The 14399-nt window shown below is 44.8% G+C and overlaps 1 protein-coding gene across 1 annotated transcript in view; it reads right to left on the bottom strand.

The window, feature by feature from the left end:
- Positions 1–14399, bottom strand: part of WNT3 (Wnt family member 3) — a 156983-nt gene that overhangs the window by 27457 nt on the left and 115127 nt on the right. Inside the window, exon 2 of the mRNA XM_086923837.1 lies at positions 3372–3613. Within this exon, the coding sequence (XP_086779963.1) occupies positions 3372–3613 (242 nt within the window). The remainder of the gene's footprint in view (positions 1–3371; positions 3614–14399) is intronic.

Raw genomic sequence — 14399 nt, 5'->3', positions numbered from 1 at the left:
GGCTCTGGGCATGTGTGTGTGGGCTCTAGGCGTGTGTGTGTGTGGGCTCTGGGCGTGTGGGTGTGGGCTCTGGGCGTGTGTGTGTGGGCTCTGGGCGTGTGGGCTCTGGGTGTGTGTGTGTGGGCTCTGTGTGTGTGTGTGGGCTCTGTGTGTGTGGGCTCTGTGTGTGTGGGGGGGGGCTCTGTGTGTGTGGGGGGGGCTCTGTGTGTGTGTGTGGGGCTCTGTGTGTGTGTGTGTGGGGGGGGCTCTGTGTGTGGGGGGCTCTGTGTGTGTGGGGGTCTCTGTGTGTGTGTGGGGGGCTCTGTGTGTGGGGTGGTTCTGTGTGTGGGGGTGGGCTGTGAGTGTGTGGGGGCAGTGTGTGTGGGGGGGCTCTGTGTATGTGTGGGGGGCGCTCTGTGTGTGTGTGGGGCTCTGTGTGTGTGTGGCTCTGTGTGTGTGTGTGTGGCTCTGTGTGTGTGGCTGTGTGTGTGTGGCTCTGTGTGTGTGTGGCTCTGTGTGGATAGCTTTTTTTGTAGGTGGCTCTATGTGTGGATAGCTTTTTTTGTAGGTGGCTCTGTGTGTGGGTGGCTCTGTCTGTGTGAGGGTGGCTCTGTATGTGTGTGTGGGTGGCTTTGTGTGGGTGGCTCTGTGTGGGTGTAAATGCAATAGGTCATGCATTTGCAAGCGATTAAGCTATTGGCATTGTAAATGACAATGGCATTTATTTAACGATTAAGCTATTGGCAATGTAAATGACAATGCCATTTATTTATGATTTTTAAAAAAAAATAATAATAAATGTCATGAGCAATGCCAGTAGCTCTACCTTTAATAATGCCAAGACCATTGCATTGCAAATGCTTGTTTATTTTGAGAATCTGGTCACCCTAACCAGTAATGAACTCGGATTTTCAGCCGAATAAATCCATTAGAACCCATTTGTGACTGGCATACTGGAAATTCAACCAAGGTTCTACTTAGACATTTTAAAACGTTTCACAAATCATACATTTAATTAGACACGTGTGGTATACGTGCAAAATTACCAGGAGCCAGCAGTGGGGAAACACAGATTACAAGAGGCCAAGGAGCGAAGGGGGTGCGGGGGCTTGGAGGGGGGGTCGTGAACTGATCATGGCTGTTTCTATGGTGCCAGACCACTGAGCTCCGAGGGCCCCTGCAGCAGCCACCTAACACTCATGGTGGCAGGAGCCTCCATCACTGTAGAGGTGTATGTAGAAAGCAGGGTAGGGGGCAATCAGAGGAAGAGGGTGGCTAGGAAGCTAAAGTGGTGTGGGGTGGGAGTGCGGGGGGATTAGTCTCTGGACTCAGTTGCTGACAGTAGTGCGGTTGTCCCCCTCCGAGGCCCAGTTACCTGCTGGGGCACTCAATCTGCCTTTGTTCCCTCTGTGTCACAGTGCATTACTGCAACAATAGACAACGTTTCCTGGGGCCAGCGCAACCAGTCCACGGGGCTGGCATTCCCTGCCTAACCGTGGCAACGGGCAGCTCCCGGCCTGCCCCACTGTCTGCTTCCAGCCCGCGCAGCGCCCGCTGGGAAATCCCCGCCGATGGTGCTTTTTTTCTTCTTTCGGAGCAAAATCTGGGTAAAGGGCGTGTGAATGGCGCCGTGGATTGAAATAACTAGGGCTCTGGGAAGATCGCTATGGCCGCGCCTCACAGTGGGGGAGAAGGCTTAGCCCCCTTTCATGGACCTAAGCTCATTCTATGCCTCCTCTTCCCTCGCTTTAGGCCCCGGGAGCACGTTCTAAAATGGCGGCAATCTTTCCGAACCTGTTTAAAATGCAGAGGATTTGGGTGTGGGGCAGCAACCAAGCACCCCGTGCAGAAGCTGCTCGTTTAGTCACCTGAGCTGGTCACTTGGTATGTGCCAGCCCAGAAATGACCCAGAGTAACTGTCATATTGGGCTTATCTTGCCCTGGCCGTGCTAGGACCTTAGTGATCTCACAACATTCTGTGATGTCACTCTGGGTTCTGGCGTGGCCATGGTCCGTTATGTCAGTTGGGGATCTTCTGACTTCTGAGAAATAAACTACTCTACTTCTACACTAACGTGGGTGCGACGTTTGTTCCTACATTTTTTGGCGGCTATTCAGACCAGGCGACGCTTTCAGAGAGGTCAGGAAATCCACACACGAATCCACGCATTTATTTCGGAAGGGCGTACGTGAAGCAGGAAGCCATTTTACGTGAGTCAAGGAAAAGAAAGAAATCTATACTAGTGAAAAAGAGTGCACATGCTTGAGCAAAAGGACCAGTCACAGTCATGTTAACAGCTAGACCAGCTCTGGGCCAAGCAATATATGTTGCAAGAGGGAGAGCTACAGTCAGGACAGCGGCTAGGTGGGTGCTTGGACCTAGCAATTCCGCATCAGCATTGCTGAGAAATAGTCAAAGTCGAAATTGAAATTACAAATGTTGGTGAAGCAAAAGGACCACAGAGGTTATTCTGAGAAAGACGAAGTCAGTGTGCTTTTGTAGAAGGATATGATTCAGGTGGAGTTTTAGAAAGGTAGGGTTAGGGTGGCCTGGAGAACAGCAAGGGCTGAAGTGAGTTTGGGTGAGGTTGGGCTTGTGAAAGGAAGGGCTTGGATTAGATATTCAAAGGTTTGTGTTGGTTTTCTGGAAAGTTATAGTTGTGTTAGTTGGATAGTAACAACGGGTATATGGAAGGTTAGTGTTGGGTCCAAAATTAGTTTGTTTTTGTGGATGCAAGTTGAGTGAGTTTGTCTAACTTCAGTTTTAGGGTTGTGATAGTTAGGACACAGTTTGTTGAAAGCTGTTGCGCAGCTTGTCGAAAGTCTGTGCCGAGTATGTGGAAAGTTAGGGTTGTATTTCTGCTAAGTGAGTGCTTTGTTTATCAATAGTGCTGCATTTGTTAAAATGTAAAGTTGGATTTAGGTCAGGTTTTCACAAGGTTTTGTGAGATCAGAGTTGGGGGGTTAGTAGAATGTTCAAGTAAGGTTTGGTTTTTCACTGGAAAGGGTTCGGCTAATGGAAGATAAACCTCAGATTGTCTTTAATACTGGAAAGATGCTTCATGAAATGACCCCTGAACACAGCTCTAATAAGACATTACATCAGATTGATGTATACATTATTATTTCTCAGCGCAAGAGAGTTGTCCAACAAAAGTCATGTGGGTTGGTTTCTTTCAAGTACACATTTAAATTTCAGATTTTGTCCAAGACTATTGGAGGGGAGGAAAGAACAAAAAAACAAGTTGGACAGTCCATCCCTGTAGCGGGTATGGTGCATGTTCAGGGCTGCTGAAGAGTATGTACATAAATGTACAAGAGTAGAGCTTTCTGCCCTACACCACTCACCACTTCCTGGAAAACAACTTTGCCAGACCAGTAATGCCTCCTACCTTTATCTAGAACAGGCCCGAAGATTGCGAGGCTATCATCGATGGTCGTGCAGTTCCACCGCCTTCCGCGGAACTGGTGCTGGCATTCCTGGATGCCCAGCTTCACCCCCTCAGCAACACTGGGCATGATCTCAATGTAGTTCCGGCAAAAGCGGAGCTGCTTGGGGACGAGTCCGGGAATCGAGCCACAGAGGATGGGTTGCGACCCAAGTGAAGTATACTGTTGCCCCAGAGCCAGAGACCTAACGGAACAAGAAACAACATTTGTTAGCATCCAACTACGTCCTCTATCTTGAAAGATCAGAGGTTGGAGAATTTAATGGTGGGGTGCTTCACTACACACATTCTAACTCAAGAGGCAATCAAACCTTCAGCTGAGTAATTTCACCACTTTATGAGAAACCATAGAGGTAAGCAAAATCAATTCGGCTATTTATAATTTTTCACCTTCTAAAAGTAATATTACTCTGGATTGGGTAATTCAGTACTGGCCCAGGAATATAAAGTCTTTGGCTTGCATCCAGAGACAGTCTAGAAGAATGTTGTCACATGCCCCATGACAGTTTACCAAGATAACTACATGGCAAATGAATCTATGAATATTTTTTATTTAGTGTAGAGATATTCAAAATCTTTGGATATTTAACAAGTCTGCCTAGACTTTCGGTACTGGAGTACAGAGCAGGCGATAAATACTGGTGCTCATGTAAAGGGCTCTGATATCTTTGGGTCTAGGTTGCGCTATAAAAAAACTCCCCCACTCACAAAACAAAAAAAATCACTAGGGTAGATTAATGCATCATTTTTATTGCTCATATTTACGCAGAATTTGGCCAGTGAGTTTTGGCATCTTAGTCTCTGTCACACGGTTTTAATTCTCTAATTGTGGTAATACCAACCATACATTACTTGTAGCTTTAGTTACCATGTATAGCCAACTGACCTTTTTTCGATGACTTTCCACTTGACCTCTAAAAGGTAAACCCTAAAAATGTGGCCAGATGTAGTCAGTGCTTAATGTGAAAAAAATAAACGCTCAGGCTCTCGTCAGGAGACCACGGCAGCTTGCACCAGACATTGCCCCTGCCATGCTGACAATGATAGTAACAACACAACTGCTAACCATCACACTCCTACAAGTGTGACAATTCAGGCTATTTCAGGCCTCCAAAGCTATAAGAATGTCTTAGGCGGCAGGAAATAATCATTTTTAATATATATTGAATTATTAATTACCTGTTGTTATGGTCATCCCTAAATTAGCCAGACAGTGCAATTTTGTGGTAGACTGTCACAAGCACTGGTGTTGACAATTAAGTGCTGGTGCCAAGGACCGGAAAGCAGCGGCTCAAATTAAGTACTCGATGTAATCCCTACTAAGCCAGGGCATGAATGTAGGAGCTCGAGAACGAACTCCTTGTCCGCATCAATGTGACCTTTCTGTGACTGGGATCTGCAAGAGTGAGATGACACTGTTAACTATTTCATAAGACCACTCCTTAGGGAATTAAACCAATGATCCAGAGGTCATTCAAATTAAGTCATAGAAGTAACCTATCCAATAGTAGCCCAGGGGCAGAGCTCCCTTCACTAGTGGTGTTCCCTACAGCAACAAAGCAAGGGGTGAATGGACACTGAAGACAGACTTCTTTCTATAACACTTGCAGGCTGTCTCTCCAGTCCTAGGATAATGGCCCAGTAGGTATCAGGGCTGTATTTCCCCTTCCTTCTTTAGGGTGATCGCTAGAGTACAGACCAAAAACTGAATAGGCATTGTAACCAACTACGTACGACTCCAGCAGCAGAACAAGGACTGAGTGTACACGTTACGAGCTCCATACCAACACTCAGAGTTCCTGCTCCAGGGAGAGGCAAAGGACTGTGAGGACATGCATCTGAACTACCTGCTCACGCCACAGGGTCTGTCCCATTGGTAGTCCACTGTCCGATGTCGGCCCCATCTTATTCTCAGGGGTGATCTCGGTATGGCACACAGTGGTGAGAGTCCAATGAAGGAATGGTTACATACTGATAACCTAGCCTAAGTTGCGGCAAAGACTCAGCAGGTATGAGCCCTGAGCTCCCCTACAACTGGATGGGCATGAGACTGTGATCGCTTCTGACTCCCCGTGATGACAACTCGGAGCAGGGAGGCCGGTCACTGAGTGAGGACTCTGCTACTTCAGCTTGGGCGACATCTGTCTTGCCTGGTCCTCAGTGCTTCTGCAGACGAGGGAGAGAGACCCACAGCCTTCACTGCTTGCAAAGTGACCCCTTTACATGTGCAACTTTCACAGCAACTTCTGAATGAAGCCGAGTGTGCGTGTCCCTCACATGTCCTTCACACCAGTGACAGACATGCATCGCGGATCATCAAGGTGCTACATTTCAGCATTGACGCTTAGATCTCTTTCGAAGACAATCAGACACTTCAAAAGTACAAGACTGCCCGTGATGTCTGGATACTCATTGTGACGACCGTGATATCAACATCCCGGCGTGGCCTTGAGGGTCCAACCCATGAAAAGGAAAAACAAGTCCCACCATGTCTTTTAACACAACCTGGCAGGATGAGCAGTTACCAACAATAAGGATTCAGAATGTTTGATAATGTCTGTTTGGGTCGAGACCTGCTCTGACAAGTCACTTGATAGCCCCTACAAAGCTTAAACCAAAGTTGTTCTATGCTTCCCCTGCCTCCCTGGACAGGAAGTTGCTTGCAGTGCCCCTTTCTCTCAATTTCTGGGCCTCAGCACCCAGACGACAAATCCATTTTCCTAGTTAACTATGATCCTATTCCGTATAGGAACTCGTGTTTATTTCTGTGCTCTTGCAAGGATACCCATCCAGCAATGTACTGGCGCCTTTCGCCCACCATCCTCCATTCATGCCCTCAAACCCTGTGCGTGCGCTTCTTATAATTTCACCCTCCATCTTCAGTTCATGTCCATCACACACTGTGATGGCTCCTCTTGTTATTCCCCCTCCATCGACCATTCACGCCCATCAAACACTCTGCTGGTACCTCTCATCCTCCACTGATGCCCAACAAACCCTGTGCTTCTGTCTCTTCTTATTTGACCCTCCATCGACCATTCACATTCATCCAACACTCTGCCTGTGCTGCTTATTATGTCACCCAACATCTGCAAATATGGTGACTCTTGTTATTTTACAGCCACCTGGATTCATGCCCATCAAACACTGTGCTACTGTCTCTTATCATCCATTCTCCATTCAGGCCCATCAAACACTGTGCTACTGTCTCTCATCATCCATTCTCCATTCATGCCCATCAAACACTGTCCTACTGTCTCTTATCATCCATTCTCCATTCATGCCCATCAAACACTGTGCTGCTGCCTCTTATCAGGGACTGGAGTTGGATAGTAAATTAAAGTATTTACTATCCTGGAGTGCCCCCCAGCGCATTTCGTTGTAACGACCTGCGTGGTAAAAGTAGCGTGCTAACGGTACCGCGTTGTAAAAAATGCGTGGTAACCGTTGCATACCTCCATTCTCCATTCAGGCCTATCAAACACTGTGCTACTGTCTCTTATCATCCATTCTCCATTCAGGCCTATCAAACACTGTGCTACTGTCTCTTATCATCCATTCTCCATTCAGGCCCATCAAACACTGTGCTACTGTCTCTCATCATCCATTCTCCATTCATGCCCATCAAACACTGTGCTACTGTCTCTCATCATCCATTCTCCATTCATGCCCATCAAACACTGTCCTACTGTCTCTTATCATCCATTCTCCATTCATGCCCATCAAACACTGTGCTGCTGTCTCTTATCAGGGACTGGAGTTGGATAGTAAATTAAAGTATTTACTATCCTGGAGTGCCCCCAGCGCATTTCGTTGTAACGACCTGCGTGGTAAAAGTAGCGTGCTAACGGTACCGCGTTGTAAAAAATGCGTGGTAACCGTTGCATACCTCCATTCTCCATTCAGGCCTATCAAACACTGTGCTACTGTCTCTCATCATCCATTCTCCATTCATGCCCATCAAACACTGTCCTACTGTCTCTTATCATCCATTCTCCATTCATGCCCATCAAACACTGTCCTACTGTCTCTTATCAGGGACTGGAGTTGGATAGTAAATTAAAGTATTTACTATCCTGGAGCGCCCCCCAGCGCATTTCGTTGTAACGACCTGCGTGGTAAAAGTAGCGTGCTAACGGTACCGCGTTGTAAAAAATGCGTGGTAACCGTTGCATACCTCCATTCTCCATTCAGGCCTATCAAACACTGTGCTACTGTCTCTTATCATCCATTCTCCATTCAGGCCTATCAAACACTGTGCTGCTGCCTCTAATTTCACCCTCAATCCACTATTCACATCTATCCAAGACTTTGCTGGTGCCTCTCGTCATTTCACCCACCATCCAACCTTCTGGTGCCTCTTATTATTTCACTCCCACCTGTATTCATGCCCGTTCAACACCGTGCTGGTGACTCTTGACATCTCAACCTCCATCCACCATTTACACTCATCGAACACTGTGCTGGGGCCTCTCGTAATTTCACCCTCCACCTGCCACTCACTGCACCAAAGACTGATTGGCGCCTGGCACTCATGCCCATCAAACATGGTGTTGTTGCCTCCTATCATTACACCTTCAATTTGCAATGTTCACGCAAAAACTCTCCAGCTAAAGAATTCCTGTGCTATAAATGGCTCTTTACAAAGTTTTCTATTGTGAACGTTTTGGAATTTCTATTTTTTACTTTGCGCAGTTCACAAAAAAAAACCTTAGAAGAGATGTAGGGTGACACATTCACAACTTTGCCCACGGGGATGGACATATTAAGAGGAATTCACCTTATATTCAAAATGTACATAAATGTAGGAAATGCAGAAAACTATGCATTTGAAGTCACAAGGGAGCGTAATACTCTGGAAAAGGGCCCAATTGGATCGTTTCACCTCTTCAGGTTGTGCTGCTACCGGCAGGGATTATAATTTTAAACATTAATGTAGCACTGCAGACTAGGAAGTGGATTAGGACCAAAAATGGCGCTATAAATCTGCTCCAACATTTCAATGCTTGTCCTACTGTTTCCTTTTGTACAGCTTACCCAGAGGGTGTGGAATGTTCTAATAGCATTAGAGCCCTTCTGCTTCCATCTATACATAGTGTTAAAGGCCATTACAATTGAGTTCTGACTCACACTACCTCCAGCAGGTGCCAACAGGCACGGTGGAAGGCATGTCACAGTTGCAGCTTAAACAAGGAAAAGGCCAAATTACTTTTCCTGTTTCTGATCTGCTTTTCTAAAGGGAAAAGTGGTGGCTTTATGAAAATACAGGATCTGCAGCGCGTTCCCATATCTTCATCGATGAAACCTCAGAAAAATCAATGACGATAAAACTATGAAGACATCAGGCTAGTCTAGCCCTATTTTCGAGCTTTTTATTGGGGTTCTTATCGCGTTGAACCATCTCTGCATCGTTCTATGTACTATTCCTATTTTAACTTGGACCAATTTTGATTACTATATAGAATATACTTTTTTGGAGGTGGATCTCCTGAGGAAGGCAGCGTGAGTTGCCGAAACACGCGTTAAGACAGAACTTGGAAACCACTCGATAAATTGTTGTTCCATGGATATTGTTCTCAACTACTTGAATTGCTGTTTAATTAATTGCTTTTTATCAATATGAATTATCGTACTTGAATAGGCCGAATAATTGACTGAAGTACATAATTTTGCTCATGTCACTTTTTGCCCAGAGATGTATAACCATTATACGACCTATTTTTAGAAAGACTGCCATGTTTAACAAATAACATTATTTTTGTATTTTCCTATATATTAGTGTCACTATTGATTATTTGTCTAATTTTATGTATTTTGCTATTGTTGAGTTGTTCAAGATTAATGAATGATGGGCAGAGTATGACTATCTTACGAACACGTTTAAATAGTGTGTATACAATGAGGCTTGCATGAATAAGTAAGGCTTCATCAAACATACATGGGTTGAAGGTAGAGAGGCATCAGCACCCCTTTCATCCAGTTGATACAGCTTACCCCTAGATTTTCAGACACCAAGAAATGTTTGAAATGCCGGATGATTGTCAGAGCTCTCAACTTTCCCAGTGCCATGGTGATATATTCATATAACTCCGTTTTTTTCTTTTCATTATGGTATTTGTAGGCTGCTAGGCACATTTTATATTGGGATGCATAGAACTACAAGTCCCAGAATTCAAGGCAAAAACTGGACTGGTTCGCCTTCTCATGCAAGGACCTACGAAACACGAGACGAGAGCTCTTGATTACGCAGTAAATAAACGTGTAAAATAACAAAGCAGGAAGACAGATCGAATAGGCGGGAAGAGAGGTTCCAGTGAAAGCCAGGTTCGGTTTGTGGAGCACAGCAACAGCGCTTCCGTGCTGCAGATTGTTTCGGCGCCTAAGTGCTTGGGGGCTGCGACATCGAGTTGAGAGCATCTCGAAGTCTTGCTTTCTCTCTCTCTCTCTTTCCCCGGTGACCTTTCGTGACCTTCTCTTCTCCTCGGAGGCAGCCATTGTGAAAACACGTGTCTGTGGTGCATGTAATCAATGCCTCCGAAGTTAGGAGGGCGGTGAATGTTTTCACTTTCTCTATTGTGGTGCTTTCTGTGCCCTTTGTGGTGTCAATGAGTGGGAGTTTGAGAGGATGAGGAGTTAACGAGGCAGGAGGGGAGAGGAGAACTTCGAGTAAGGAAAGAGAAGAATAGAACGAGGTTCAGTCGTGGTGCTCTCCACTACCTCGCGCCAGTTGTTCCCTTCGGTGTCAGGGCAGGGCTAAGGCCCCACTCTTTTAAGGAGCCCGCGACAACGGATTAAAATATTATTGATTTGATCTTGGAAGAAAATTACAATTAAGCTTTCTTAAATTGTTTCCAAACTATAGAAAAAAATGAACCAACTTAAAGAAACAAACACTTTACCTAAACAATTCTGTAGAGAAAATACTGTATTAATGTAATGTACCCATTGAATATTTAAAGTTTTGTTGGTTTATTAAAATAAAAAATAAACATTAATTTTTGTTTAATAACAAAAATTGTTAATGTCTAGTTTTGTGTAATAACAATGGTTAATTAAAATTGTTGAATGGTAACATTAAAAACATATTAGGAGTCAATTCGCCATGGGGGGCACACAATTAGAACTGCTCAAGGGCTTCCACAGGGTTTAATCCGGCACTATGCCACTGCATCAGGCCTTTGATTCTTCTCGAGCAGTTTGTCTATAAATTCATCCCTGATAGACAGCCAATCACATGAGGAGCAGTGGGTTGGAGGCTAAATTGCTGACCTGCACCCTGGGTTCTAATCCTGCGTTTGGCAATTGACTGAAAATTGTGTTTTATTGGGCAGATCACTTTACCTCCTCAGTAATGAGAAAATGGTATGAAGTTTGGCTGTATTGACAACATTAAAATGTTGTCCTACGATTACACTCATCATTGTCTCTGTACTTCAATACTCGGTGGTCCTCTAAAGAAAAAGCAAACTACTCAATGCTTAATTTGAGTTGGTGGTTTCCAGTGCTCAGCACCGGTACTTAATCGCCAACACCAGCGCTTATAGCACAAACTCAACCCAAAAGTACTGGAGCACTTTTCATGAGCAATAGTTAAGGACACATACATTTTTTGAAGGTATGTGGAGATTAAGTGATTTGCCCAGAATCACAGTATGTTGAGCCTACGCTGAGACTCAAACCTGGTTCCCCAGCTCCAAAGTTGGCAGCTCTGGCTGTTACGCCAAATCCTCTCCCCACTTGTAGGGTTTCTTGGTTAGTAGTTAAATCTGTTATAGGCAATGGGCTGGTTCAAGCTGCCTCCTGATGAGAGCCCCAGCCCTTATTTTTTCTTACTCCAGGATTGCTGTGTTGTTGCTGCCCGGACGAACATTCCCCCCGTGGAAGTTATCTCTACATTAACCCCTTCGCAGCGGGGGTAAATCCTCCGCTCTGCGGGGGGCGCGCACAGTGCCCCCGTGCTCATGACGAGGTCAGCTTGTCATGAGGAACAGTGCTCGTGTGCTCATGACGAGCTGAGCTCGTCATGACCACACCTGTGGAACGCTCAGCACAGCAGGGGAAATATCCCTGCGTGTGAGCGTTCCAACGTTCATGACGAGCTGAGCTCGTCATGAGCATGGAAAAGGTTAAGATATCTATATTATTTGTGTTGGGGACTTGCACCCAGCCCGAGCCTCCTGGTATATTCCTTTAATCGATCTCTAGGCGTGGCTGCCTTAAATGACCCCGTCCTCCTCTGGCCATCGATTGAATTGGAACATTTACAAGGGCCGATTTGGACAACGCTTGATGTACACCGGAGCCTATTTTTCCATTCCTGGAGCCTAACAATAGTTGGGGAATAACCTTTTTGGTACACAGGTGTGTTGTCCCACACCACTTGTCCATTCTTGCCCTGATGAAGGTGTAGCCTCGGCCAGGGCTAAACACCGAAACGCGTGTTGGCGTTTCAACCGATGTGGGGAGCTGGATTGTCTCTACCCCTACTTTCTGATGATATCTGAGAACCTGTCATCCAATCATCATGTGGCAGCTTAACCATCTTGATGTACTTGTTGATGTGATGATATTGTTTTGTGGTGCATGAATGACTGTGTTATTTGGAATGCATGATAGTATGACTGTGTAACTTGAATGATATGTGTGGGACATGGTAATTATAATAATCTGTTGTTGAATACCATTTTTGCTATGTATTTATTCTATTAAAGACTGATTAAGTGTCTTTTGATAATATGAAAATAAAAATGAAAAACAATTTTGTTTAAATAATGTCATTATTGGATCACTATGATTTGTGCAGTTGTCTGCACCAGTGGTTGTATGTAAGTATTAGGACCCTTCCCTCAGGGCCTTTTTGTAATTTAATTTTTAGGCAGGTATTTTCTTTACATTGGTTGTTCTTATTTCCCCTGCGTTACCAGCCTCCATCTACCTTTCAGGGGTTCCCCCTTTTGAGCTCTGGCTGTTACATCCTCTCCCCACTTGTAGAGTTTCTTGGTTAGTAGTTAGTTCTGTTATAGGCAATGGGCTGGTGCGAGCTGCCTCCTGATGAGAGCCCCAGCCTTTATTTTTTCACAAATTAACCACTGAAACTACCTATCTGGTTTGGCAACCCTGTAAATTAAGGGCACAAAGCTGGATGTTTGGGGTACAAATCTGAGGTGAATGACGTCAAAAAAGAAACAATTCTTCCTACTCGAGCCTCTCAAGAGACATCAGCCCCAGAACTAAAGAAGCAGGTCCTCTTGCTCCAGCAGAAGCTCCTTAAGAAGACATGTAACTCGGAACAAAAGAAAAGGCCTTTGTGTTCCAGCAAAGGCCCCTCTAGAAGACCTGTATCCCAGAACCCAAGAAAGGGACCCTCATGTTCCAGCAGAGGCTCCTCAAGCATACCTCCACCACTGAACTCAAAAGCATGTCCCACTGCTCTAGCAGAGGCTCCTCGGGAACACCTCCACCACCGAACACAAGAGCATATCCCCCTGCTCTAGCATAAGCTCCTTAAGAATACCTCCACCACAGGTCAGAAGAAACAGCCCCTTGTGCTCTATCAGAGGCTCTACAAGAACAGCTGTACCACAGAACTCAGGGAGTAGTTCCTCCCTAGCAGAGGCCACTCAAGACAACTTCTACTCCAGAACCCAAGTGGCATGCTCTCATTCTCCAGCAGAGACTCCTATGAAGACCTTTCCCCTGGAACTCAAGAAAAAGACTCTCCTGCTGTAAGAGGTCCTCTCGATCTAGCCGAGGCTGCCCAAGAAGACCCCAAGCGCGGAACTCAAGAAGCAGGCCTTGTTTCTGTCCCAGTAAGATACCGCAGTGGACTAAAGCATACATGGTTGAGATCTATGTGTATCCTAGAAGTCATAGATACGAATCCTGGTAGGTCCACTGTGTCTTTCATTTGTATGAGGTTGATGGAAGGAGTACCAGTGAGTCTAGTAATGATTAACACCTTTTATCTGCACATTGCAGCCAGATTAGTAGTTGAGTGTGCTGTATAAGTGTAGTAATTATTATTATTATTAGAGGAGGCTTACCACAGGCCTCATGAAGCAGGTCTGGGATGATTGATGGATTAGGGGTTCATTGCTACAAGTCTCAGAGCAAGATGATGTAGAGACACAAGATGTTATAGAGCAATGATTCTTAACCTTTTGACTTTTGGGGACCCCCACTAAATCATTACTGGAAGCCAGGAACTCTGGCCTAAGCAAGGTCTATGATTTGAACCTTAAAGCAATACACAAAAATACTGACACAAACATACATCAAATAAATATACAAATGATTAAATATTTAATTCAATGCACAAATATAAATATAAAAAAATAGAACATTTAATGGGAAGGTTGGAGTTTTTCTAAATTTGTGTTTTTAATTCTAGCAGAGCGAGAATTATACTACACTCTAGCATATCACTTTGCCTTTTTTGCGTCTAATGCATGCTCTTGTTTTGTCTGTGCTGTAACTGATGCCACTTATTGTCCATACTATATTCAGCTTGCTGTACTTGTGGTGCTTCCATGAACCAACGGATACCAATGTAATTTTTATCCCGAGAGTCAAATTCCTTCATGTTTATATAACATTTTAAAATTATTGATTTTACATTTGGATATATATATATATATATATATATATATATATATATATATATATATATCACTTTCCCTTGGTTCCTTTTGCCGGGAACTGCAGCCCTCTCAGTGCCGGTTCGTTAACCCCTGCGGCAGAACCACGCCACTTTGAACATCCAAACCAAACTCTTTCCGATGAGAAAAGAATTGCGGGGACGAACTCGTGTACTTTATTTTTCCATTTTTATTGCCATCCTTTTAAATCATGAGGATTATTTCAGCCGGCAGGCACAGATCTACGCGTTTCAGGCTGCCACAGCCCTTGTACACGATCAACCTTGCTTCTGACCAACTACATGATTAATTTCAAAATTACCATGACATCATT

The sequence above is a fragment of the Lissotriton vulgaris genome, chromosome 5, assembly GCF_964263255.1.
Source record: "Lissotriton vulgaris chromosome 5, aLisVul1.2, whole genome shotgun sequence".
Lineage (NCBI taxonomy): Eukaryota > Metazoa > Chordata > Amphibia > Caudata > Salamandridae > Lissotriton > Lissotriton vulgaris.
The sequence above is the reverse complement of the archived record's forward strand: the minus strand, read 5'-3'. Positions and strand labels throughout refer to the sequence as shown.